Source organism: Lolium perenne, chromosome 3 (genome assembly GCF_019359855.2).
Source record: "Lolium perenne isolate Kyuss_39 chromosome 3, Kyuss_2.0, whole genome shotgun sequence".
Taxonomy (NCBI): domain Eukaryota; kingdom Viridiplantae; phylum Streptophyta; class Magnoliopsida; order Poales; family Poaceae; genus Lolium; species Lolium perenne.
The window spans coordinates 136982367-137007377 of NC_067246.2; the positions used below are offsets into that span (position 1 = coordinate 136982367).

At 41.1% G+C, this 25011-nt stretch overlaps 2 protein-coding genes and 1 long non-coding RNA gene across 11 annotated transcripts; 1 reads left to right on the plus strand and 2 right to left on the minus strand.

Annotated features, from left to right (window-relative positions):
- Positions 1-3506: 3506 nt before the first annotated feature.
- LOC127338416 (uncharacterized) lies at positions 3507-4057 on the minus strand. Its single transcript, XR_007874357.1, has 2 exons — positions 3935-4057; positions 3507-3762 (listed from the first exon to the last, which is right to left on the minus strand). It is a non-coding gene; the product is annotated as an uncharacterized lncRNA (long non-coding RNA).
- Positions 4058-6829: 2772 nt separating this feature from the next.
- LOC127339651 (protein ALP1-like) lies at positions 6830-8189 on the plus strand. The gene is made up of 3 exons (XM_071827358.1): positions 6830-6838; positions 6942-7445; positions 7527-8189. Exons 1-3 carry the CDS (start codon positions 6830-6832, stop codon positions 8187-8189), a joined length of 1176 nt encoding a protein of 391 aa, XP_071683459.1.
- A 2143-nt stretch (positions 8190-10332) lies between these two features.
- LOC127342536 (uncharacterized) lies at positions 10333-24635 on the minus strand. Of its 9 annotated transcripts, none has more exons than XM_051368504.2 (31): positions 24457-24635; positions 23420-23447; positions 23106-23159; positions 22541-22851; positions 21868-22028; positions 21137-21202; positions 19873-20002; positions 19668-19777; positions 19468-19563; positions 18944-19067; positions 18573-18640; positions 17621-17707; positions 17324-17476; positions 17149-17235; positions 16898-16957; positions 16711-16832; positions 16542-16629; positions 16131-16235; positions 15930-16034; positions 15808-15860; positions 15654-15717; positions 15431-15565; positions 15238-15350; positions 15057-15150; positions 14717-14936; positions 13570-13700; positions 12557-12709; positions 12169-12306; positions 11998-12096; positions 11853-11891; positions 10333-10944 (listed from the first exon to the last, which is right to left on the minus strand). In XM_051368504.2, the coding sequence occupies exons 4-31, from the start codon at positions 22788-22790 to the stop codon at positions 10807-10809; spliced, it is 3189 nt and encodes a 1062-aa protein (XP_051224464.1). In that variant the 5' UTR covers positions 22791-22851; positions 23106-23159; positions 23420-23447; positions 24457-24635; the 3' UTR covers positions 10333-10806. The 9 variants fall into 9 exon arrangements, with proteins under 9 accessions (XP_051224464.1, XP_051224458.1, XP_051224462.1 ...); XM_051368498.2 differs by having other exon boundaries at positions 22941-23159; XM_051368502.2 differs by lacking the exon at positions 23420-23447 and having other exon boundaries at positions 23132-23159.
- Positions 24636-25011: the final 376 nt, after the last annotated feature.

Here is a 25011-nt window from a genome sequence, read left to right on the forward strand (position 1 = left end):
GCGCAGTGTCATGGAGATCTTGCAAGCAAACCATATTGACGAGGTCAACTATGGAAGCAGAACTTACTACTTTGGACACAACCATTGTTGAATCAGAATGGTTGCGTGAGCTCTTGATGGACTTGCATGTGGTTGAAAAACCTGTACCGGCAATCCTTTTGAATTGTGACAATCAAGCTGTAATTGTCAAAGTGAATAATTCTAAGGATAATGCGAAGTCATGAAGACACGTCAAAAGACGTTTGAAGTCTGTCAGGAAATTGCGAAACTCCGGAGTAATAACTGTTACATATATTCAAACAGACAAAAACCTGGCAGATCCCTTTACAAAGGGACTATCACGTAATGTGATAGAAAGTGCATCGAGGGAGATGGGTTTGAGACCTGTTGATGTTACACCATAGTGGTAACCCAACCTTTGCGATCGGAGATCCCGTGAATTAGGACCTGTGAAGAACAAACTAGTGGTTTAATTGAGGAGAGTATTATGTAACCATTTCTATGTGAAGATGCACAACTCTCAATTGCTGTAAGGCAGGTTGGCAACAAGCCTTAATGTGTTTATGTTGCTATTTTAGCAAAGATGTTGTCCTACAAAGCATTTTTGAAATAACACATCTATATGTGTCCGATTGTTAAACGTCGCAATTTATGAGATTTGGGTGATCTCTAGTAAACTCATGAAGAGACCACGAAGTATGACGCATATGCTTCATCCGCGGGGTAGGCTACTAGCAGCCATGTACTGGTTATGACTTTGAGTGAAACCATGTTCATGCAAAACTTGCAATTCAAGGCTTAGTCCATTGTTCAAGTGTGAATGGATGTAGCTTAAGGTTCTAGGTGGAAGTTCAACTCAACAGTCTCCGCTAAAACACTGGTATATAAACAAGCAGCGAGTATTGGTAAATATCTAATTGGGCAGTTGAGATCTGGTGTGGGATTGTTAAAATATTGGGTCCACTTTTAGTGGCCCACATTAGATTTCAGATTTCCCTATAAATCTCAAAGCCCACATTGTGGCAGCCCATGTGAGTTTGAGCCCAAGTGGGTGGCAACTCACTAGGGAGTGGCAAGAGGTGGGAAGTTTAGTCCCACATGAAAATTTGGGAGGAAGTTAGACCACCTTATAAGGTGGGTTGTTCCACCACTAGTAAGTGAGTAAGAATAGGAGTGGTTCACGCGCGCTCCTCCTCCTCCTCGCTCGCTCGTCTCGACTCGACTCGACTCTACACACCACGACGCGCGCCGCGCTCGCGGTGAGTGGATTGAGTCTCGAGCCGAGACTTTCCTTACTTTTTGCAGCTCAGGAAAACAAACAGAGTCCTAGACGGACGCGCCGCAGTTAGTCGGTTCGGGTCGCTCCCGGACCGTGGGCTATCTGTAACCGACTCGAAACGTGTGTGCGACGTGGGCGTGGCCCACGTTGCCTAGGTTTTCCTGAAACTATATAATATCTTGCCCGGCTACCGCAGAAACACATCTACTACACGAGTTAGGGTTTTGCCACCTCTATCTGTTTGCGCCACCATCGTAGACTACTCCATCCCGTGCGCCGACGTGCATCGGCGAACGGGAGAGCAGGTCTCCGGAACCGCTCGTCCTTGCGATTATCTACGGGAGAGGGCGAATTAGGTTTTTGGGAAATGCTCTGCGCGACATCTCAAGCTCTTCATCACGGGTCGTCTTCCATCTAAGTCGGGCGGTGCTTCCTACCGTCGTCTTCAACGCTGTCTACTTTGACCCGTCGTCCCTGTCGTCAACAACATTGTCATCAACAACGTCACTGCTGCAACATCATCTGCTCCACCGCCACCTCCACCAGATCGGTATGTGCAACATATCTCGATCTGTTTAGCGATTGATGATTTACCGTTTGCGCTGCTGCTACTCGTGTTGATTAATGCATCTAGTATGATCGAGTTTCACATGTTAGTAGTTGATGTCATCATATTTTGTATTCTGGAATTAATCATAGAAATTGTGCCTAATTAACACTTTTCATGATGCACAGGCTTCTTTTTTGCAGTGCACTCCCATGTGTTTTACGTGATCCCCTGTCTCTCCATGGTGCTGTACCATTTTATTCACGGTGCAATGTATTTTTGTAACCAACCTAAATATTTGCACTTAGTGCACCACGTGGCCCGTTGTCCACAATACTAGGAAAAAGTCTATTGGTGGTGCACCAAAAAATGGCTGGTGCGCCACTCCTAGCGCCACCGCCAAAAATAGTAGTGGCGCACCATTATGTGTGCCACTAGTATATGTCTTACCAGTGGTCCACCATGTGGTCTCATGCAACCAGAAAAGTTGTTTTATCGAAACATGATGTATTTAAAAAAAATCATGTTTGTTAAATTTTTTTACAACTAGATGACATAACACATAAACATCTCGAAGTATTTTATATTTTAAAATATTTATCATTTTCTTTTAAAAAGACGATCAGGGGTGGGCAGAATCCAATGGTGTGCCATTGGTAGGGGGCCAAAAGTCTGCCATTTTGACCCTCGTGGTGCGTCACTTCTAATTGTATCAAAAATTTAAACCCATGCTCAGATTTACTAGTGTCGCACCATAAGTATTTGTTCACCACAGTTAAATTTTCCTAGTGGCGCACTGGTTTGTGGCGCGTCACTGATATATAGTAGTGGCACACCAAAATTATAGTGCACCACTACTACCGATATTGTGGCTAGCTATTTTCGTAGTAGTGGCATCTGGCGCACACTGCCGAATAGCCCGCTGGTCTGGCCGTGGAAGGGCGCCCCATTGCTAGTCGCGCTCAAATTTAGTATGTTGTATGGACGTATTCGTCAATATTCTAGTGTCTTCGTACCGTTCAAATACTTTATATCATCAATATAGCAGAGCGAGACTATGCCCCCAAACAAAAACAAAAAGAGCCGTTTGGTGCACGGACCGCTCGTCCCAACAGACAAAAAAGTATGTGTTGTATGCGAAAACTGCAAACGGAGGCCGACCTACATGTAGCCCTTAATTTTTAAAAATTCAGAAATCAAAGTTTTAAGTTTCAGAAAAACTGAAAAAAAAATCCTGGTTGTAGACAATGATGAAATCTACAAACCTGCAAAATCTCAATGCGAAATTCTTTGTATTATAGACTACGCAGAAATGACAAAATCTGACAAGTTTTATGGTTTTGAAATCTACGATGTTCACTATTCTCAGATCCACATATTTGTCTTTTTTGTTTATCCTAAAGTACTAAGAATTTCACATTGAGATTTTGCATGTTTGTAGCCATCATTGGTTACATCTAGGATTATTTCCAGAATTTTTTAAAACTTAAAAATAATATCAAAATTTTAAAATAAAGAGCTACATGCAGCTTGGTCTACATTTGTCCACTCTCGTGTTGTATGGACGAATTCACATCATCATACTTCAGCATAGACCTCCCACAACGAAAAAGTATTGCAAAAATTGGCCTCTCGAAGCGGAAAAAGGTTGCATGATTTGACAAAAAACATAATACTAAATAACATAACATAATGAATTATTTATTTCTGCTTTAGGAATGCCATATTTATTTTTTGGAATACATAGTAAAACATTACTTGTTCAGTTACTCTAAATAATTTCACCCAGTGTAGCAAATCTTGCATTTGCATTGGCTTCCACCGCACCGAGCGGCATGGTAAGAGCCACGGTTTTGTTTCGCTGAGTCAGCACAAGCCAACGCGCAAAGAGGTTTGATGCAAAAGAGCGCGCCCAGATCTTCTACGGTGCAATGATCTGTGGAAAATACAAACATAGCATGTTTGTGAAGGTTATTACATATTTGCCCATAAAATGTCGTAAAATCATATGGTGTAGAAAATTTACTCACATCCATCTAAATAAATAAAATCAACTCGAAGTCCTATAACTTATGCTTGAGATGATAATGACAAAACATAAAACACACCTGCTGAAATTGGATTTCCTAAGAACAGAAGCAGCACAACGAAAACACCAGCGGCCCGTGCATCCATCACAAACTACTCCACTAACACAACAATGCTGGTTATGCTAGTGTGTGTTTTCGAGAACACTGCTGTGTGGTGTGAAGAATTGGACAAACTGCCATCTTATAGACTTCTTGAGAAAGGTGGAAATGGAAAGCAGGTAATGTGAGATTTACAGAAAAGGATATGAATAAGGCCATTGAATTCCATTTTAATATATACAGAATGATGGTACACATAGCTGTATATGTGACATCTTAATGATCATCATTGGAATAAAATAAAGAGTCGTGCAGCACATCTCAATTCAGCGCATAGAAAAATGCATTGTGTATTCTTCAAATTAACTTAGGGGTAATATAGATTCTTTCCTAAGTAGAACCAGTTCACCATGGCAATGTAAAACAATTGTCTCATGTAATGCTTCATCCATTCCAAAAAAAAAATATAACTTGAGTTAAAAAAAAATTAACGCGGAATTTTGTAGACACACATGTATCTACACTAGTTTTAGTATGTAGATACACGCGAATCTAGACAATGCGTAAATTGATTTGAAATGAAGGGAGTAGTAACTAAAGAATGCCAAACACATGGCTAAATTTATCCAAATGTTTCCTACATTATAATTCATGTTACCACGGCAATATAATTAAAGCTATAATTGATCAAAAAACTTATCAAAGTTGCGTCTTAGAAAAAATGTATGTCTTATTCATGGAAACGGAAGTAGTATCTAGTTGGAGGAAATTAGCAAAACATCAAACAATCAAAAATATCTGAAGAAGCCTACTAATCCAAAATTAGATCTCATATGTGCTTTCCGCCGGCTAGCAATAGCATCCAATATTTGCATAAATAACGAACGGAGATTCTCACAAGAAAAAAAAAGAACTGTCTCACGTAATTACTTAAAGGAGGCGTACATTGTTTGAAAATCTCAGAATAAAAGTTCATACATTGTTTTCGTTAGCCCCGATATGGTTTATAGAAGGAGGAGATATAATTTGAAAAGGCAAAAGGATCGGTGCATTTACCCAAGTCAACGGAGGCAGTATTTGGTTTTTCAGGGAATTGGTTATCCCGGCCAGCCCAAGATCTCCACAAATCTCTGATAAACTATGGAAAACACTTCTCATCCGGCGACCTATGGTGAGGAAAAGATCGGTCGCTCCCTCCTGCACGCTTTGTCCACGTTTCTTTCCACGTAGGCCTTGTTGTTTTCCTCCTGGGCTTTCCTCACGCGACCTGTTGACTATATGGGCCTCCACCGCAAGAGGTTTTCAGCGAGCGGGCCAATTAAAAGGAAGTGGATGAAAATAACAGCCAAAGCCTCGCTTTTTTGTGCACCAGATATTTATTGTATTCGTGTGTGACTTTTTGTAAAGATAGTTGGTGTTTTTTTTTGTTGTAATTCAATATGTACCAAATTAAATTTTGCTTGACCACTTTGCAATGTTTGCAAATTTTGTTTTTGTTTTAATCGTTTCTAACTTTTGTAGTACAAATAGTTGGTGAATTTTGTTGTAATTCAATCTGTAGCAAATTCATTGTTGCTTCACCACTTTTACATTGTTCGCAAATGTATAGACTTTTGTTGTAACCGTGTGACACCTTTGTAAAAATAGTTGCGACTTTTGTTGTAATTCAATCTATAGCAAATTAATTGTCGCTTGACCATTTTACATCATTTTTGTAAACATATTGATTTTTTTATTGTAATAGTTTGTGACTTCTATAAATATAGTCGATGACTTTTGTTGTAATTCAATCTGGAGCAAATTAATTTTTCTTTTCTATTTTTTGCAAACATATGGATTTTTGTTGTAATACTCTGCGGATTTTTGTTAATAATATTGGCTACTTTTGTTGCAAATCGATCTCCAACAAAACAATTTGTTGGTTTAACCACTTTATTGTGACATTATTTTTTAAAATGTTGCGACTTTTTGTTGTAAAAGTTTATTTTTTGTGCGGAGTGATAGATTTTGTTGGGAATACTCGGTCTGAAACAAATATGCTCCTGTGGTGGCATTTTGCTGTAAATATAGAGAAATTTTTGCCCAAAGGAATATACCATCTAGATGGAGAAGTATAGGACCGTGGGTTGATTGTGTAAAACTCAGGGGGCCCAAGGTAAAAGTTCCGTTGCGGATATTTTCGAACGTCAGGTGAAGATCGGACGGCATACATATGACCGATTTTTAGAGGGCCGATCGGCCGACCGACGCTCAGTACGTCCCATAAACTATTTGGCAGGCAGGTCCGTTTTTAGCTGTTTGGAAGGGCCGAGACTCGAATGTCCCCGCGATACTCTCCAACACGCGTGCAAATTGAAACGCTAGGGGGACTCCTCTCCTTTTTCATCGTTCGCTTGGCTCGCTGTCGTCTCTAGGGGTGTGTTTGGTTGACTAGGCACCCCTTGGCTCGCATCGGTCTAGCAAATTTCGGTCGTTTGGTTCCCTGGACGCACTCGTGTTCTTGCATAGCACGGGTTTTAAAGTACCCCTGGGACAGGCCCCGAAGGAACGTCTGGTTTGACAATTTCTCTACAGCTAGGCCCTGGCGAGACGAAAATCGACAATGCCGTTCGCGCGGGAGCTCCGTCTCGGCATGGCGGGAGAAGCCGAAATCCCAGCGGCGTAGCGCGGTAAAGGTAGGGGTAACCTCCCTCTTCAGTTACCCTCTCCATTAGCCCCTCCCAATTTTCCGTACCCCCAAATATCGCACCAAGGCGGCAGCGGCGACCCAGATCTAGCAGCGCATCTCCCTTCGGTATCCGGCGCCGGAGCAGGGTCCTCTTCTCCAGCCGCGGCGGAGCGTGCGCACATCTTCGGCCATGTCTATCATCCGCCATGACGGAGGTAAGGGGAAACTCCTCTGCTCTATTGTAGTGTTCGATTCATGTTCGTAGAGCTGGTTGGGTTCGATAAGACCATTCTTAATGCATAGATCTTATTTGAGTAGAACGACCAGCTCCAGCTTGTGCATCACACCGCAGCACTCATCATTTGCGTACAAGTTTGGATCCTGATGGTGCACAAGAGAGCAGTTAGGCATGTTGCTTATCCTCGTGTGACTTACGTACCTATGTTACAACGAGATCAGGAGAGGATTGCCAACCTAAACAACATCTACAACTGCAAAAACGTAGAGACCATCCAGATGCTACGGATGAGAAGAGCCCCTTTCTATGCACTTGTGAAAACGGTCAGGGAAAGAGGACTGCTGACTGATAGCATCCACACCTCTGTCGAAGAACAAGTCGCAATGTTTCTTCATGTCGTCGGTCATAACAAGAGGTTCAGAGTAATCCATAACACATTCAGGCGATCCACGGAGACTATTTCTCGGTACTTTCAGCAGGTGTTGTACGCAATTGGGGAGCTCAGAGGTGAAATGATCAAGCCAGCATCAATGAACACACCAACCAAGATCAAGAATAGCTACAGGTGGTTCCCCTATTTCAGGGTTAGTACAAAATCATGTTCCTTCTACCTATCAGATGTGTGCTACTGTTAGAAACATGATTGTGTGCTAATCTTTTTAAAGGATTGCATTGGAGCTATTGATGGTACTCATATCACTGCAAAGGTACCGAGATCAATGTCTGCAACATTCCGCGGGAGGAAGCACTACACCAGCCAGAACGTGCTAGCAGTTGTGGATTTCGATATGAGGTTCACCTACGTGCTTGCTGGGTGGGAGGGTTCAGCTCATGATGCGAGCATCCTGGCCGACAGCTTGTCAAGGCCTGATGGGTTACAAATCCCTGACGGTAAGTTCTACCTTGGAGATGTTGGATATGCATGCCGACCTGGAATTCTACCCCCCTTCAGGAAAACAAGGTACCACCTCAACGAGTTCTCTGCAAAGCACCGACTTGTGAATGCGAGAGAGTTGTTCAATCTCAGACACTCAAGCCTTAGAGTCACCATTGAGAGGGCCTTTGCTGCATTGAAGAACAGGTTCAAGGGTCTTGACCAGAAACCGTTCCACACGTTTGACACTCAGGTAAAGCTGGTCCTTGCTTGCTGCATTCTTGACAACTGGATCCTAGGTTGGGGCGAGGATGAGTTCTTCGAAGAGGTTGTCACTTTTGATGAAGTAGAGACCGGCCATGGTGTGGAAGAAGGCGACAATGATGTCTGGAAGGTGAAGAGGCAAGAGTGGGCAGACGCAATGTGGGAAGCCAGATGCAACACCACCATCTGAGAAGAAGTGAAGAAGAAGAAGAACCCCTATGATCCCCTGTTTCTCGAACCCTTTTCGATCCACGTATGTTGAACAACCCTGTAATGATAAACTGCAATTCGTAGTAGCTAGGGAGCATCGTGTTATGAACTACCATTCGTAGTAGCTAGGGATGATTTCGTGAACTGTGATTTCTGTGTGATGGGAGGTGATAGCATGGTAAGGCTACCCGTCGTAGAGAAGAGGTAACCGTAGCTAGATGGTAGCAAACAAGCCTAATATCATCTCCATCGAGATTTGGGCTTGGCTGCAGACAAACAGACAAAAAGTCATTTTTGATCAATCGATGCAGCCCGACCTACCAAACAACAGACCAATTTGGACCTGTGGCTGTCAGTAAGCCACGAATCAGACCCAGGCAACCAACCGCGCCCTTGACAGCTCGGCCCCAAGTAGAGTTTTGGCAAGGGCGCATCGCACCATACAGCAGCAGCTGCCTCTTCCTAAACCTCCTGCCCAACGTCTTTTATAGTTGGTTTCATGCTGGATTTCTTGCCCAAAGATTTCTGACATGCCCCCCAACCAGTGAGGCCTTGTTCGGTTGCTCACAACCCGGCCGGTAATGGGCCAAAATCCGCGTGGGTACACCGGTGTTGGACTCCCAGGGATTAAATACCGGCCCGCGCTTAGGACAACCGCACCGGTTTCATATCCCGCCCGATTTTGCCCAAAAACTCCCCGTTTAGCCGGTTTTTAGAAACACTAGGGCATACCCGTGGATCGCATCCCAAGCGACGCGAATGAAACAAACATTTCCTCTCGGCTCTCTCCACAACGGTGGCGGCGGCGACTCGACCGGAGAGGACGGCGGCGGCGACTCGACCGGAGGGGACGGCGGCAGCGACTCGACGGCGGCCGGCCGGAGGAGAGGATCTCCTCGACTTGACGCCGCCCTTCCTCGACGCTGACGCTGACAGAATCTCAAGACCTCCGGCATCTCCCCATCTAGCTCACATGTCTGCTCTGCCCGGGACACATCCTTGCTCGGGGGCAGCGGCGACGCATCCTGGAGGATGCAGCCAACGGCGGCGGCGGAAACGCGTGGAGCAGGTGGCGACGGCGACACGTCTTGGAGTCGACGGCGGCGATGCGTCCTAGGTCGGGGGTGGCCCCGACAAGTCCTGCAGCCGGTAGAGGCGCCGCGCCCTGGAGCCGGCGGCGACGGTGACGCACCATGGAGCCAGCGGCGATGCATCCTGAGTCGGGGGCGACCGCGACGATTCCTGCAGCCGGCAGCGCCGCGCCTTGGAGCCAGCGGCGACGATGACGTGTCCTGGAGCTAGCGGCGGCGCGATACGTCCCTGAGCCGGCCGCAGCGCATATTCCTCGAGCTGACAGCAGCTATGCATCGCCATGGCCGTCACATGTGCTGATTGCTGCCCGTCCTTGTCTGTGATACTTGCTGACTGCTGGAATTAACCGAATGGAAACAAATTGGAGAGATTGGTAGGGATTGTGGGGAGAAATGTAGTGGGGATTGGGGTGATGGTTCGGGGTTCTCCCGTATGGATAGATTCTCTAGTGGATTTAACGCAGTGCAACCGAACGAAGCCTGAAGTGTTTTCACCCAAAACACTAGTGATAATACACCCTAAACCCCTGCCTGCCGAACGAGGCATGAACGTGATCTGAGAATCAACCGGCACATAACTTAACTTAAGAAAAGAAACTCGATCGAAAATGATACTCCAGCTACTGTCACCTATTATCCCACATGCATGGCAAATTCGTAAGCTAATATGACTGTTTATCCTTTCAAGAAAAAAATTTGCCAAATGTTTCAAATCACCGGTGCTGTGGAGCATATACAAGAGATACATAATTAACATATTGGCAAAAGAATGGCCAGATTGGTACAAAAAGGTAGGAAAGCCTCATTGATCAGGAACCTACTCTGTACCAAGTCATGCTGAGCAAAGCACGAGAATCACTCCAGTCCAGAGGCCAGCACAAATCAAGACCTTCCAATCCCAAACACTTGAAATGGAACAATATTGCACAGCACCAAATGAAACAAATTGGCTACCAGGACCATAAACCTGCATAAAACCATCAAAGGGAAACATCGACAGAGACAGCAAACTACAGGGGGAACAGCCTGATCTGTACAAAAGATGTTAAAACGGTATTTGATGTACACAGGGGAAAGATCTTCCATTTCTCCCAGACTATCATTTTCCACCCTTCAGCTAGCCAACATGGCCATTTACATGACTTTCCTTCTAACTTTTTAACCAATGAATTAGGTAAGTGAAGGCTGTTGCCCCCCTAACAACTTGGGGAAACGGCAATCACGATGAATGTTGCTATACAAGCAAAGGGATGCAGAGCTAAATCAAGTCAGTCCCCACCATTCACCATTCTGATACGGATACGAAACTAAGAGATTTACAACTGCTTTTCACCACAGCATGCAGCAACAGAACCCTTGATCCTTCCAGCCTACGAAAGCTAAACTGAGTTTTTTTAGAACAATTTTTTTCCCCAACAAATGGTGATTCCTAAGATGAAAACAAGCTGGGTATTTACAGCAAAGCAGAAGCACCTCCTCCAACTGGCAGCTAATTCTGAACGACTGCTACTTCGCTCGGAAATCATGCCTGAATGTTGTAAGGTTCTGAGTGAATCTATCTCTGTTCTTCGGTTCCAGGCTCCTTGTGACATCAGTCATGAGCTTATCGAAACACTGGGAGAGGCGTTGTTGCTGCTCTACAGCCTGCACCAAGCAAGTGCATTAGTTATTTAGTTCTCATGCCGATGCTTTTTGTTGGTTACAGCAGTACAAAAATTCTATTGAATTGATCTAAAATAGTTCACCCAGTAGGCCAGTATGTTATTTTTATTTTCACATTTGCTACTTGAACAAAGGTGATTCTCATACTATATAAAGTTGTCAAAAACGGTTCAAATAGAAAGAAATACAGGCACTCTTCCATCACCAACTTGGTACCCATGCAAAATCATGATGCCGCAACGTAAGTTCTATAGGGGTCGTACTAAAGGGACCATTTTAAGGAAGTTACTGATTCTGCAATATGATGATGCTTCATGATGTATTTAAATCTTCTGGTACAATCCTGAAAATTAAAACCACCTAAATAGAACACCTAGTAGTACGGAACCTGGCCTTTTTGAGTTATATCAAGTATGTGCTCAGGTGTACCATCTATTTCGTAAAGGTGTAGCTATTAATACCAAAGATTTACGCAGAACTGGATATGCAACATGGTAGTCATAAAATAATCTCAAATATAGTTTCCCAATAAATTTTGTTTCGTTAAAATCATAAAAGCAACAATTTTCCAGAAGTTCATTTTTGTTTTAAAAGTGGTTTTTATATGTGTCAGTTTAATTATGTGACAACATCACATACCATAAAGTGAAGGTTCTGTAACAGCTTACATGTTCAGTTCTGTAAAATGCTAAGTGCTCAAGTGTAGCTTTGTGACAGTTCTGCTAAATAGTGCAGTTTTCTGATATTTACTCAAGAAAACTATGTCCTCTCACCATCAACGTAAATAAAGCCTTACTGACAACAACTTAGTAAGAGGGGAGGAGAGAATGTACAATAAGAGGGGAGGAGAGAATGTATAATGAACTTAGAACAAAGGTGCACACACTAACCTGTGACGCTAATATCTGTGCTCTCAGATCACTAAACATCTGCACACCAAAATAAAAGCAAATCAAAATTTACAAAGATGATTAAACTGGGAAGAACAAAAACGAGAACAGAACATGAGTAATAACAATAACATTATGCAGGCACCTGTTCACTGATCATTATTAAACTCAGTATTGGTCTACTGAGACTCCACTGGTTACCCGCATCCTCGAAGATAATGATTTCAAAAAGTGTCTTTAGTATCTGTTGCAAAAACAATGTTATTATCACATAGTAACTTTTCAGAATATGATGGAGAAGGTTAGCATCACAAACCTGAGGAAATAAACTGGGGAACTCCCCAATATGCCGAGCAAGATTCAGTGCAGCTGGTGATGGAGGATTATCACCAGCAGTTATATTAGCTATATTGTTAAAATAGAAAGCTGCCAAGCTATCAATGGCGGAAGCGCACTGCCAAAATGAAAAGGCAGAATTCAGTATACTTATTAGAGAAGTACTCCCTCCGGTCCGAAAAGATCGAGGCGGAGCTAACACAACATCAGCGTATAGATATGTACACTCTCGCGTCGATTAAATCCGACTAATGGTAGTACAACGGTACTATACAAGCTTTCATAGCAACATAGAGTAATAAACTAGCTTCAGGCAAACGCACACTGACAATATGCACAAAAGTGGTAAAAGATCCATAGCGACATACCTGTGTTGATATCCCTGTATCTAATCCTTTTAAGCCAGATTCAAGTGTGCTGACAATATGCACGAAGGTGCTTGTATCCAAATTGAGAACAGAACTGATAGTGATATGGTTGTTGAACATAACTTCCATGTATCCATAGTATGCTTTTGATAGCTGAAACAAACCAATAGATTATTCTGATTGATTCTAAATTTCTATAGATGAAATGTAAAATAGACGCATCTCGCTGACCATAAAAGAAGGGGGTTCGCATAAGATCTGCATCACTGTCCATCTGGCCTACGTATCTACTGCCTGATGGTTTAATTAACAAACAGGATCCAAACTACAAAACCATGGATATTGCTAACTATTGAGACATGACCTATCATACCAGCATACGGCAAAAATACAAGCTATCACGAACAAAGAATATGACTTGCCATCCAGACTCCTATTTCTCTACTTATATACTTAAAAGAAGCATAGAATGGTAGGGGTTGGAATATGGATGCAACATCAAAGATTCCTGAAACAGCTTCACGAAAAGATCCTGGACCCCAGTATTTTGCCATAGATCATTTCATGTTTGCCTCGCGTCGTTACTATGAGCTTTTACTTGACATTTTTCTGAATTTTCATTTTGGCACATATATAATTATCGAACGGTACCCCATTAATATACACTTGTCAAAATAGTACAAATGTGAAACAGGAATTCTGCCCCGAATATAGAAATCCCAGACTTAACCAAGGTCCGTATTAGAAAAAACCAATGATGTATTGACATTATGGGATTAATTTTATAAAACAAAACTAACTCAACCGCATTTGTGCTCAAATTTAGGTTAAGTTTGTAATGACCAAACTGTTGCCTCTGCTAATGATCCATGTCGATTGTTCCTATGCTCAGTGCTATTGAACTTATCACAAATATTTTCAGATAGCTAACAAACATAATAAGCTAAGCAGTCGCATATGGCAGCAAACAAATGAGAACTAAATTACCAATGATAGCATGAATAATTGAGTACCTTTTTAAATGTCAATATATCAGACAGTGGAATTGACAGCGTCATCTTCAAAGATATGTCAAGGGCATCTGCGAGTGCTCTGTCACCATAAAGCTCAAACACGCCAAAATTGACATAGTTCCCACATAAGGCTGCAAATACATTGAAGTGAATGTCAGTCACAAGAACAGTAAATATCAGCAAGGAACTAGAAGTCTGCAATGTGAGTTTAATATTTTGAAGTGAACAAAGTAAAAGCATAGTAATAGGCTCGCAAAGTGGAACACAGGCAATATTCTACTTTGTGTAACAAACTATTATTGCATTTTAACTCTAATAATGCAAACAAAACTAAGGTTCATAGCACAGCCACAAGAGATCTTCCTAGAATCTGGCCAAGAATAACAGAATTCGAATAGAATTATTTCCCACCAATAGGCTTCCACAGAACTAGCCAAAAATTTAGCGGTACACAAATTTTGCCAATTAAAATCTCAACTCAGAATATTTTGGTTCAGGGTAGCCATAGCTGAGGTAACTTGTTGCATTAAAATCTAATCTCATTGGGAATAGGGAACTCTTCTTAGCCAGTTTGCAAAGAAACAGGAGGAACCAGCTACTTGCAGTTTTCCACTTGTTTTGCAAGGTCTGAACTGTCAAAACAGTTAACAAGGTCCCAATCCAACACGAATGTTCAGTAGTGCAATATTTCAAATTATTATATTCACATTACTGAAAAATCATATCAAAATAGAACGGCCTATCAAAATATAATTACTTTCATGACTTGCACTACAAAAATAGGAAAAGTTGGACCAAAGCGAAAAATACAAAATGGCTGGTTGGGGAAGTTGGACTACCATAATCCAGGTCAACCCCAAATGCAGCATTTTGACAGTTGAACCGTATTCTGTACTGGAACTACAAAACAGTCATGTAAATCCTCAAACACTGTCCACTGGAGCCAATTTGAATAATAAAACTAACAAATTTCCCACTAGACTAGTACAGAGTGCACATGTATAAGGATCGCTTTCAAATGGCTGAAGCAGGTTTACTACGAAAGTAGTTCAATAGTTTCTGTCAAATAATGAAATTGGCATCATTATAAAATGTAAGCAACGTGCAGTTATAAAACAGCACATCAAAACACAATTCATATACTCACCCCTTGAAAGAACAGTCAATGAAATCCATATGCCTTTGTATTTTCTTGCATAAATATCAGTGCCATTTGGAAGTAATAGAATCCTTGAACCATAAGCCACAATAAGCTTGCTTATCTCTCGAAACAGTAGGATCCCATTTGGTGATGACGAATCAAACGTCAATCGCTGAGCTTTGTTCAAAACAAATTCAGCCATGAACTTGAATAAAGGTGTGGTAACCTGCACGTCATGATGTTTTAGAGGAACTGAATAAAAGAGACTCAGATTCTAGGTAATAAAAGTAGGCTTAATAACAGGAAAGAGTTGTAAAAAAATGTAACAATAGTAAAGATTGGTGACCTCTGGTTGATCTGTCAACAGGGAAATGGCTCTCAATAGAAGCGGCATGCGAGATGGATACAACCATTCAAATAGGAGGCCGTAAGTCCTGCGGCTGGATCACATCAACAAAGGCGCAATTAGTTTCCAAAACTTAGGAGCTGTTACACACTTTTACACTATGTATGTTCACAGAATTCACCTATTTGTGGCCATCGCAATGCCTCGTAGATCTCTCATCAAACCAGTAAATGCGTACTTTACAGCATCAGTCCGGAAAGCAGCATCGGCACTTGCCTCTAAATTAACTGCAATCTATAGTGAAAACAAAGAACAAAATCAGAAAAAAATGTGATAAAAAGTATAATAGTAGCATAAAACAACTAGTTATGGACCTGCAGAAGTGGCTCCATGAAAGTGCGGAATTTTATTGGGCCATCTTCCATGAAGACCAGGGAGCCAAGGATGTAGTAGAAGTTCGTTCTACTGCGGACACACCTGTATTCATCAAGAAACGGAAAATTTTCCCGCTGGCAGGATGAATAGTGAAAATGAAACATTTATGAGACTGAGGAGCACAGAGATCATATGAAACAAAAGCTAGTGCGAGGCACTTACAGAATGATTTGACATGATGAACTTTGTACTCTCCAACTTGAGAAGAAGCTTTCCAGTCATATAGCTGCTACGTCAATACAAACATGAGTTCTCATCATGCTGAACATGGCAACATGAGAGAATGGAAACTAAATACATAAATCTACAAGTTTACCCAGATGCGAGGTCCTGGAACAGTGCCAGAGTATGATCAATTACATCCTCACACTGTAAACACATCAAAGGTCAGCAAGAGCTTATAGATCAGAATCAAAGTTGAAGTCAGTAGATACTCACCTCAGCGTAGCACTTGAGATTTGTAGCTATTTTCCCAACAATAACGTTGAGTAAAACTAAATGGTCAGTCAGTCCAAGAAGCTCAGACAATCTTGCATACAACTGCTGCAGCAAAGAATCAATGCTTTATGATATGGCAGGAAGGTATATCAAAATGCTGCAAACAATATAATCTGTCATCGGAGTTTGCTTTTTCTGAACCTTTGAAGAATGCATGGCTTGGTCACCTACATAGGACCTTCTGAAATTTTGCACAAAGATAAGAATAGCTCGATCAAGCCTTTGCTTGCTTAATTCTTGATATCTCTGCAAGGAGAATATAATCAGTTCTCATTCTTCCATTCACTCAATAATCTTCTGAGAGCAAAGCCATAAAAGGAGGAAAGAAAAACATAAAAATCAGGCAAGTACAGCAAGATAGCAATATTACTGCCTTGGCAGGACAAGTGGGCAACAGGAAACCAAGGCAGGAAAATGGCTTTAGGATCAGTTGCTGTGCTAATCTTTACTGATTGTAGTAGGATTTTCCATTACAACCTAATCATCATGCCTGCAAGCACATTTACTAGGCAGCTCGCCATTCATGTCAAGTGACAAAAAATTTCATCTAACCTGTGCATGCCCCCCTGTATCAGTAATATTTATCAATTGTAACACTCGGGCTGCAAGTTCTGCATCGAATAACTCCTGTGAATCTTGGCTGCAGAAGAAAATAAAAAAACTTATTTATGGAAGGAATAGCACAAAAATGGGAACCAAGCAAACAAACTCAATTGCTCACCTGCAACCAACAGTCTGTCTTATCTTGAGAATGGCTGCAATTATGTGGACCATCCATGCAATCTGCCCTTCAATGACAGAAAGCTCAGCTACATCTCCAGGAGCAGGTAATCTTGACCTTGCCTGTTTAAGTATTGAGTTTGAGTCTCTTCTGGAAAACAATAACTCATGAAACAGCACTGTCATACCGTATAAGCTTGTAGAAGAGGCTCCATGATATTTATGATGAAAAGGCTACAGCTTTCGTACTGCAACTCAACAAAAGAAAGTAATAATCAGGGCATGAAATATGAAACAATTTATGCAAGTCCAGAAATTCCAAGAACAAGGCATCTTACTTCCAGTCAACCACGATTTCAAAATTGAAGTCAAATCAAGTTTTGAACAGAAAGATAACGTTTTAAATTTAGAAAGCAACATTCATGACATAACAGCAAACCTTGAATCGGCAAAGATAAGGAAGACTCTCCAGCTGATCCTGAAGACCTTCCGCATTATCCAACGGATTGTCTAAATCTGATGAGGCCTGTGATGAACAGAAACAACAAAATAATAAGAATGATGTTTAATATTTGACTGAAATAGAAAGAGCAATTGATCGCTCACATAAGTACCTGAACAGAATTAATTCTGGAAGTGATAAAACCTTCCGTAATTTTGGGTACAGTTTCATCTAGCAGACTTGGTGTATCGCCTTTCAAGTAAGGCAAAGATGTCACCAGCCTTGACCAAAGGCTTAAAAGATAGTATACACTGTTACTGGCCCACTGCAAAATGATTAATCAATCGGATACCAAAGTCATAATACGCACAACAATTAACAATAATTAGTAACTGAACAATTAACAATAATTAGTAACTGAACAATCAACAATAATTAGTAACTGAGCAAGATAGACAGACAGACAAACCTGCCATGATAGCAACGATTTAGTTGTAAATTCTGCTACAAGACCAATCCATTCGCCATAAAACTCAACACTCAGAAGCTCTGATAACTGCAAACAAAATTGTCACAAATGGGTTTATTCCTAGCCTGCAAGATGCCACTATTATTGTGAGACATCACACGTGGATCATATAACAAGTACAAACATGATGTAAAATATTTGATTTTTTGCCCAAAATGGATAACAACCAAATCGCTTGGAAGTTAATGCTGAGGCCCTCTCAAGCCGACAGAGATTAGATTCAGAAAAATAAACTAACATCACAGAAAAAATATGATACAGTTTGACAAAATGTTGATTCAGCGATAAACCATATATTCAGTTGCTTTATACTCAGCAAGTATCACAACCAAACAAACTCTGAATAGGAAAGCATCATTCAAATTATATTTTTCGCTTCCACACGTGTACAACATGAACATAACAGCAAAACAATGATAAGCCATAGCTCACTGATGTGATTGGTAACAAAATTTGGACCTATCACAATATCAAATTTAGAATGCCATTTTCAGGCAAACAAGTCATGCATGAGGGAGCGAGCCATATCCACAATACTTCACTCAGGGCATATGACAAGGATAATGAACATGATACGGATTTGTTGTTCCATCTAGTACATCAATGTTTGTTTGGCTCAACCTCATAAAGAATACATCAGCAGTCACAGCAAAGAATGATGAAACTCAAGTGTAACTGGTTAACTGTTTTTCTTCAAGGTGATGCTAAAAGAAACTGAGAAGATACAACACACAAAAAATTGCATCCAAAATCACTATTGTTTCCCCACAGGAAAGGTATGTATGTATTCTAACAAATACTAAAAGATTAAAAAAAATACAAACATCTCCTTGGTGACAGAACAGGCAAGAATGAAGTAGGGTCAATCTTAATTAAGTAACAGAGTCAGAACCTGATAATTCACTTTAAAACGTCCCAGGAGACGGCAGAACTCATGGTAGTTCCCATGATCAGCAAGACCTGTAAATGGTAAATCAAAGAAATTACTTAAAATCATTTTTTAAGAACTACAGCACGAAGTGCCTCAACCACTTTGGCTTCTCTTGGCAAATACATTATAGCTATGACTTGTAATTAGTTCCATTACATGCTTTAGGTTAACAAAACTAGTCACTGGTTAATCAACTTTTGGGAGACTACTAAATGCTTAAATAAAGGATAAAAGGCTTTTCTTCCTTCAATTAAAGGAAATTCAGTCTAAGACCATTGTTAAGAAATAGCACTAATCACAATCTTGCAAGCAAAAAACTGCAAGTGGTATACCTTGGCCTGTTTGGAGTATCTCCCTGGTGCCTGACATCAGATGAGAGAGAAACTGGGACCTCGCAGGGTCCTCCACAAAAAGACTACGCCTGACAGAAGCAAGCCTGACAAGACATTCTAAAGCCTGTTGAAAAATAAGTCCATGAACACATCCATAAGTAATACATTTCTTGGGAAGGAAAAAAAAGATACGTTTGGATGTGGGTGATTGGGCTTAGATTTAATTGAACAGCCCCAAAAAGAAGGGACCAGAAGATGTCAAATTCACAGCAAAAATAAAATAAGCTCCTCAGAAATATATTGCTGTTACATCAAAGTCAATCAAAATACTCAAGCACCAGCACTTGTGACTTGCAGGTTGCAGTAGCTAGTAGCTTAGCAATACTATATTTGCAAGTTGTACTAGTAATCAGCCAATCAGAAGCTAGTTCAAAAATGCTCTTTCTAATTAACAAACAAACCACTAAGAAATAAATCTGCAGCATGTGCCAATGCAATATTCAAATCACTCATCAAAAGTATACCTCTTTGGAAACAGTTGTATCATTGACTTTGTAGTAATCGAAAAAAATCTGGACAGTGGAAGGATCTTGAAGGAGAGGCCTCCAGGATGCAGGAAGCTGCATGAAGATAATAATATGTGTGAACTACAAGAGGCAAATGTGCTGAAGGATAAGAGGTTGGTTGGCACAAAGGAAAGCTAACAATTAAGCAATCAATATACCTGCACTGTTCCAAATTCTTCAGAGCTCTCATCCACTGGTGAACCAACAAAGTCAAATGACAAGCACCTCAACGCAAGAGAAATAGGAACACGCCTTAGGTCATCTGCAACTGTAGTTAAGTAGAATTGTGTTAAATGATGTAAACGAAATCGGTATGTATTCTAATATGACCTACTGGAATGACATGTCCTGCTCAAATAATACCTGGAAAGTTACCTTCACTCTTCAGTTGGTGTAATGAGGTAAGAGAAATTTGGAAGATCTGCAGAAGAAACTGGTCTTTGAATGAGGTTGCAATTTTTCTGTGAAGCGACAAGGGCATTGCAGAGTTTGCCTGCGTGCATAAGCAAAGAAAATAGAATTCAAGTTAGTTTCCAAAATGAACAGAGAGCAATCAACTGCATGCTGGTAAACTTTATTGGTCCAACTCGAGTAGTTCTTCTGAATAACATAAGCCTTGGTCCGCCATGTATGCAAATGGAATTCCATTTGTGAGTTGAAGTAACGTTCAATCATCTACCAAGAAGTATACGACAAAAGGCGAAAGAAGAAAAGGAGAAGGCCATAAAAAATATGTGCATGACGGGACAGGCCATATCAACAGTGGGTGGGGGCACGACAGATGATCGACAAATATATTTGGCCTTCTCCGCTAGTAATTGAGTGAGGTCCCACCCATGTCACCACCTATTACGAATAAATACTAAGGCCCTTCTAAAAATAGTGGACACGTGGACTCCTTATCCATACAAGGTATGGAGTAATTAGAGAAGTTATCCCAAAATAAAGAGAGCACACATACATACTATAGACACAATCCAGTAATTAATCTCTAAATATGAACTAAATACAGGATGACTGGTGAAGAGACCAAATTTGAGTGATAGCCCTTTGATCTGGTGAATGATCAGAATGCTTGGATCTGCTTTCCGCCTTTCCCCATATGTTCTAAACTTTTAACTTGTGACTTTCTATATTAGCATGGAGATAGTGAAGATTAAACTTCAATGCACCAACCATCGCTATTAATATATACAAACTTATTAATATCAGTGGGATAAACAGTAATAGTCCGGTCATTTGCGACTGTGTATTGTCATTTTGAATACAAACACTAACTTTTTGTTATGTACAGTCGGTAAGTCTGCGGTATTCACAAGTATGTACTCTGTTATGCAGGCTTGACTCTCTTAATTCTCATGCAGTGTCCTATGAAAATAGGTGCAAGCGGCTTTCATATGCACTATACAAGCTAAGCATCTGAGACAATAACGTTGCGCATGACAAATAGTTTTGGGCAACAAGATTTTCTCCAGCATGATACAAACAACCATGTCGGCACCTCTTTTGGGAGCAACATCTGATAACTAAATCAATCAATAAGTATAAACACAAACTCATCATACTGGATAGGGAAGAAACCACTTATGGTAACTAGATTGGCAATACATTGTTTTCCAGATCTCACCTGGTTCATTTCCATTACGAGAAAATTTAGTATCTTCAATCCTATCAAATAGTGATCCTGGGATGCCTGAAGATATAACATATAAGCATAAGCAGCATTTCAGTACAAAAAAATGAGGTAACTTTCGACATGGCATGATTTAAAAAATTGGCACATGATTTATTTAATTATTTATTTTGGCAAAAATCTGCTTATCATTCGATTACCCTTTTCAGTACTAAGGTTGCATGCTGAAGACATGCGATCAGGTTTTAGCATGAACAAGACTTTGCATGCTAAAAGTGGAGGTGTTTCTAAAAGTACATCTCATCACAATGACTTGTTACCCCCGCAGTCTTCTGTATCTGGAAATAACTATACTAGTACAACTATCTAGCTGAAGAATGTGCAATTGGCCAATTTTGAAGAAATAAAAATATATAGCAAAATGTGATAGAATAATTTAAAACAACCCATCAGGCATTAAATCACTATATATTTTTCTTACAATTATTTTGATTTAGTTAAAATGTTTAAGACTCCAAACAATTGCATACACAAACTCAGATTAATCTCGCACAGCTGGTTATATTTCAACTCGGGTTGTTCGGAAGAAAAGGTTTCACTAACCTATGCTTATGTCATGATACAAAACAACTTTAAGCAGCTATGAAGTCCTTACTTAATACTCATATCTATGTGATAGGCTATTAGGTAACTTCCATACAAAACAAATCGTAAGGCGTACTTACAAGAGCTAAGAAATCTGTTGCTTCTTTGAAAATCTCTCTGAATCTGTCATCATCAAGCCACCCAAATTTTGTTATCCGACAAACAAGCTGAATTAGGGAAACAATCACAAAGTTCTGCAATTTAGGTCCTCTTGCCGCAAGATAGTTCATGACATAATTCCCTTCACACAGATCACAAACAGGTTAGTCCAAAACTAGCAATAGAAGTGGCACGGACATAAGTATGTTTAACAAGGTGGCTAAGATAAATAAGTCCATTTCAGCTAAATTGCAGAAACATGGAAACAGAGGATAAAATGAATATAAATACTCATACATTCCAGCTATGCTACAGAAGCATAAAAAAAACAGACTACAAAATGAAGTTACGTGAATTATCATTTTCCCCTATGCTACACATGTTACAGAAGCATAGCTGTTTTTGAGGACAAAACAGAAGTAAATTGGGAATCAAAAAAACGACAAAACCTACGCATATAGTAACTTAAACTGAACATCACCATTAACGTACGGCTACTTTGTACGGTTGCATGAAAAGTACGACACGCGCCTTGTGTGTGAACATATAGAAAAAGACATGAATGCCAACATGCCATGCAGATGCGACAAAATTGGAAGAACAAAAATTGAATGACATGAGATATAATGCATTATGTCGGAAAAGAAACATTACGGATATCCAGGCGCAGTTGCAAAGAAAGACTGCGGTCGGAGACTTGCTTCAACAAGCTTGTACTGGCCAGCATCAAGGCGTACGGAGTTGATGCATTGTCCAATATATACTGGCACTGTGAAATGTAGTCACTGTTCTCTGAGAAGCACTTGAGGGTGCTTTCTGCATGTGCTCTCTCAGCGGAGTCTCTAGAATTGTATAGCTTTTCACACAACACCTCTAGCTGTGCTAGGCTCTCCATTGAGGACATGAACAAGGAGCTCCAATTTCCCGATAGAGCGAGTATCCAGGGTTTAATATGCCACCGGGTTCTGAATTAATATGCATGAATGTTCATCACCACCAAGGTTCGAAATCAATGCGTTAGGGTATTCGGTTCAATAGGGAACATAAAAAGTACCATAAGAGCTTTGAAGCAGAAATATATGAGTCTAGCACAGGAAGACGGAACGTCAAAATACATTCATATTACAAGAGAAATGTTTCAACAACAGAGTTTTCTCATGTACAGTCTTTCCAGTGAAGCTTAATCAAAGATTACGACCCAAGAAACAAGAGAAAAGACCTAACAAAGACTTAAATCGCCAATACCAGCCACAATCAGCCTGGGGTGAATGATCTGCATGAATGGAAATGCGAGACTCAGTGACGGCTAAAGAAGCACAATGGCAAGATAATCATCTACCTAGAATATATTTTTTTCTGTTGCAGTTGCTAGCCATTCAATTTCATAACATGCACAAATACGCTGTAACACAGACATCCAGGGGCACAGCAAATCATATAATGGCAATATGACAAACTTAAAAATAACTAGTATATGATGCATCTGCTAAGATGTTGTATTTTATGCAGCAAAAACAAAAACTACACGTATACCAGCCACAATCAGCCTGGGGTGAGTGATCTGCACGAATGGAAATGCGAGACTCAGTGATGGCTAAAGAAGCACAATGGCAAGATAATCATCTAACAAGAAATTTTTGTTGCAGTTGCTGAACATTCAAGTTCATAGCACGCACAAATACGCTGTAACACAGACATCCAGGGGCACAGCAAAACATGTAATGGCACTATGATCAACTAAAAAGTAACTACTATATGATGCATCTGCTGAGATGTTCTATCTTATGCAGCAAAACCAAACACATGACATGTATAGCACAACCTTAAAAAACCATTTTATTTTAGATACGCCGTAACACAGACTTCCAAGGGCACAGCAAATCATATGATGGCAATATGACAAGCTTAAAAATAACTAGTATATGATGCATCTGCTAAGATGTTCTATCTTATGCAGCAAAACCAAACAAATATCTAATTATTATATGTATAGCACAGCAGGACATGATGAGATGGCAGCCAGTTAGTTATTTAGAGCAGGAAATACTTGCTGCGTTTGCTATGCAAATCATCCATCCCATAAAACACATTCCAGCATTTATGCGCATGAGCAGAAGGATCAGAACACATAAAACTTGCGGTACGATCATCAAATCAGTTTTATGGGATTGTGCATCGGAAGTGTTTTACTTGGCCACCTTATCCAAAGGATCTAAGCACATCACAACAAGCCACGGGAAAGCGGAACCGAAGATCCGATCAGCATCCGCGAACCAAAACGAAGCTATCATCTACCCCGTAAGCGTCCTCGGGGGATCCGGCGAAGTCCCCAGACGTCCGTCGAGATCCCCCGTCTCCCGAGCAGCCCCGTGGTGAGCAGGCCGAATTCCGTGGCATTCCGATCCTAAAACGCCGAAGCGGGCGCCGCGGCGGCGCCGCCACGGGCCCGATCAAGCGCCCCCCGCCCTGAGGCGAGGAAGAGGCAAGGCGAGCTCTACGGTAGGCGTGGGACAGCAGAAAAAAGCATGGCGGGCCGCGGCGATCGGGGTCGTGCCGTTGCCGTAGTCTACCTTATCCCCGTGCGTGCTGAATCCGCGGGCGGAGGTGAGTGTCGGACGGCGGTGGTGGTGGCTAGGTCTACGGCGTGGGGATCGGAGGCGTGCGTTTTGGGGGTGAGGTGGGGTGTGGGAAACGGAAATGGGGGAGGAGCTAAATAGGACGATGGGAGTGGGAGGCGATGATGTGCTGTGGTGGTGTTTGGACTTTGCGTCTACACATTTCTCACCTAGGGTTCTGCCACGCACTGGCACAGCCTTGCTTGCGCTAGCCTATCGTCCGTTACTGCTTTGCTTACCACAACTCTTCTGGTTTTTTCCCATTCATTTCCTGCAAAAAAGTATGGCTTTGCCAGCAGTACAAGCTTCTAGATATAAAACTTTTAGTATTGTTTAATTTCGTGCATTTATGAGAAGATATTGGTATGCATTTCTGTAAATTTTTCAGTATCTTCCTCCTATCGTACATTAATTGGTATTATTGGTATTCATTAGTTGGCTTGAGTAAACATGATCTTGAAAGATATTGTCAATAACTATAGCCCTATGAGATGAGAGAAGATAAGTATT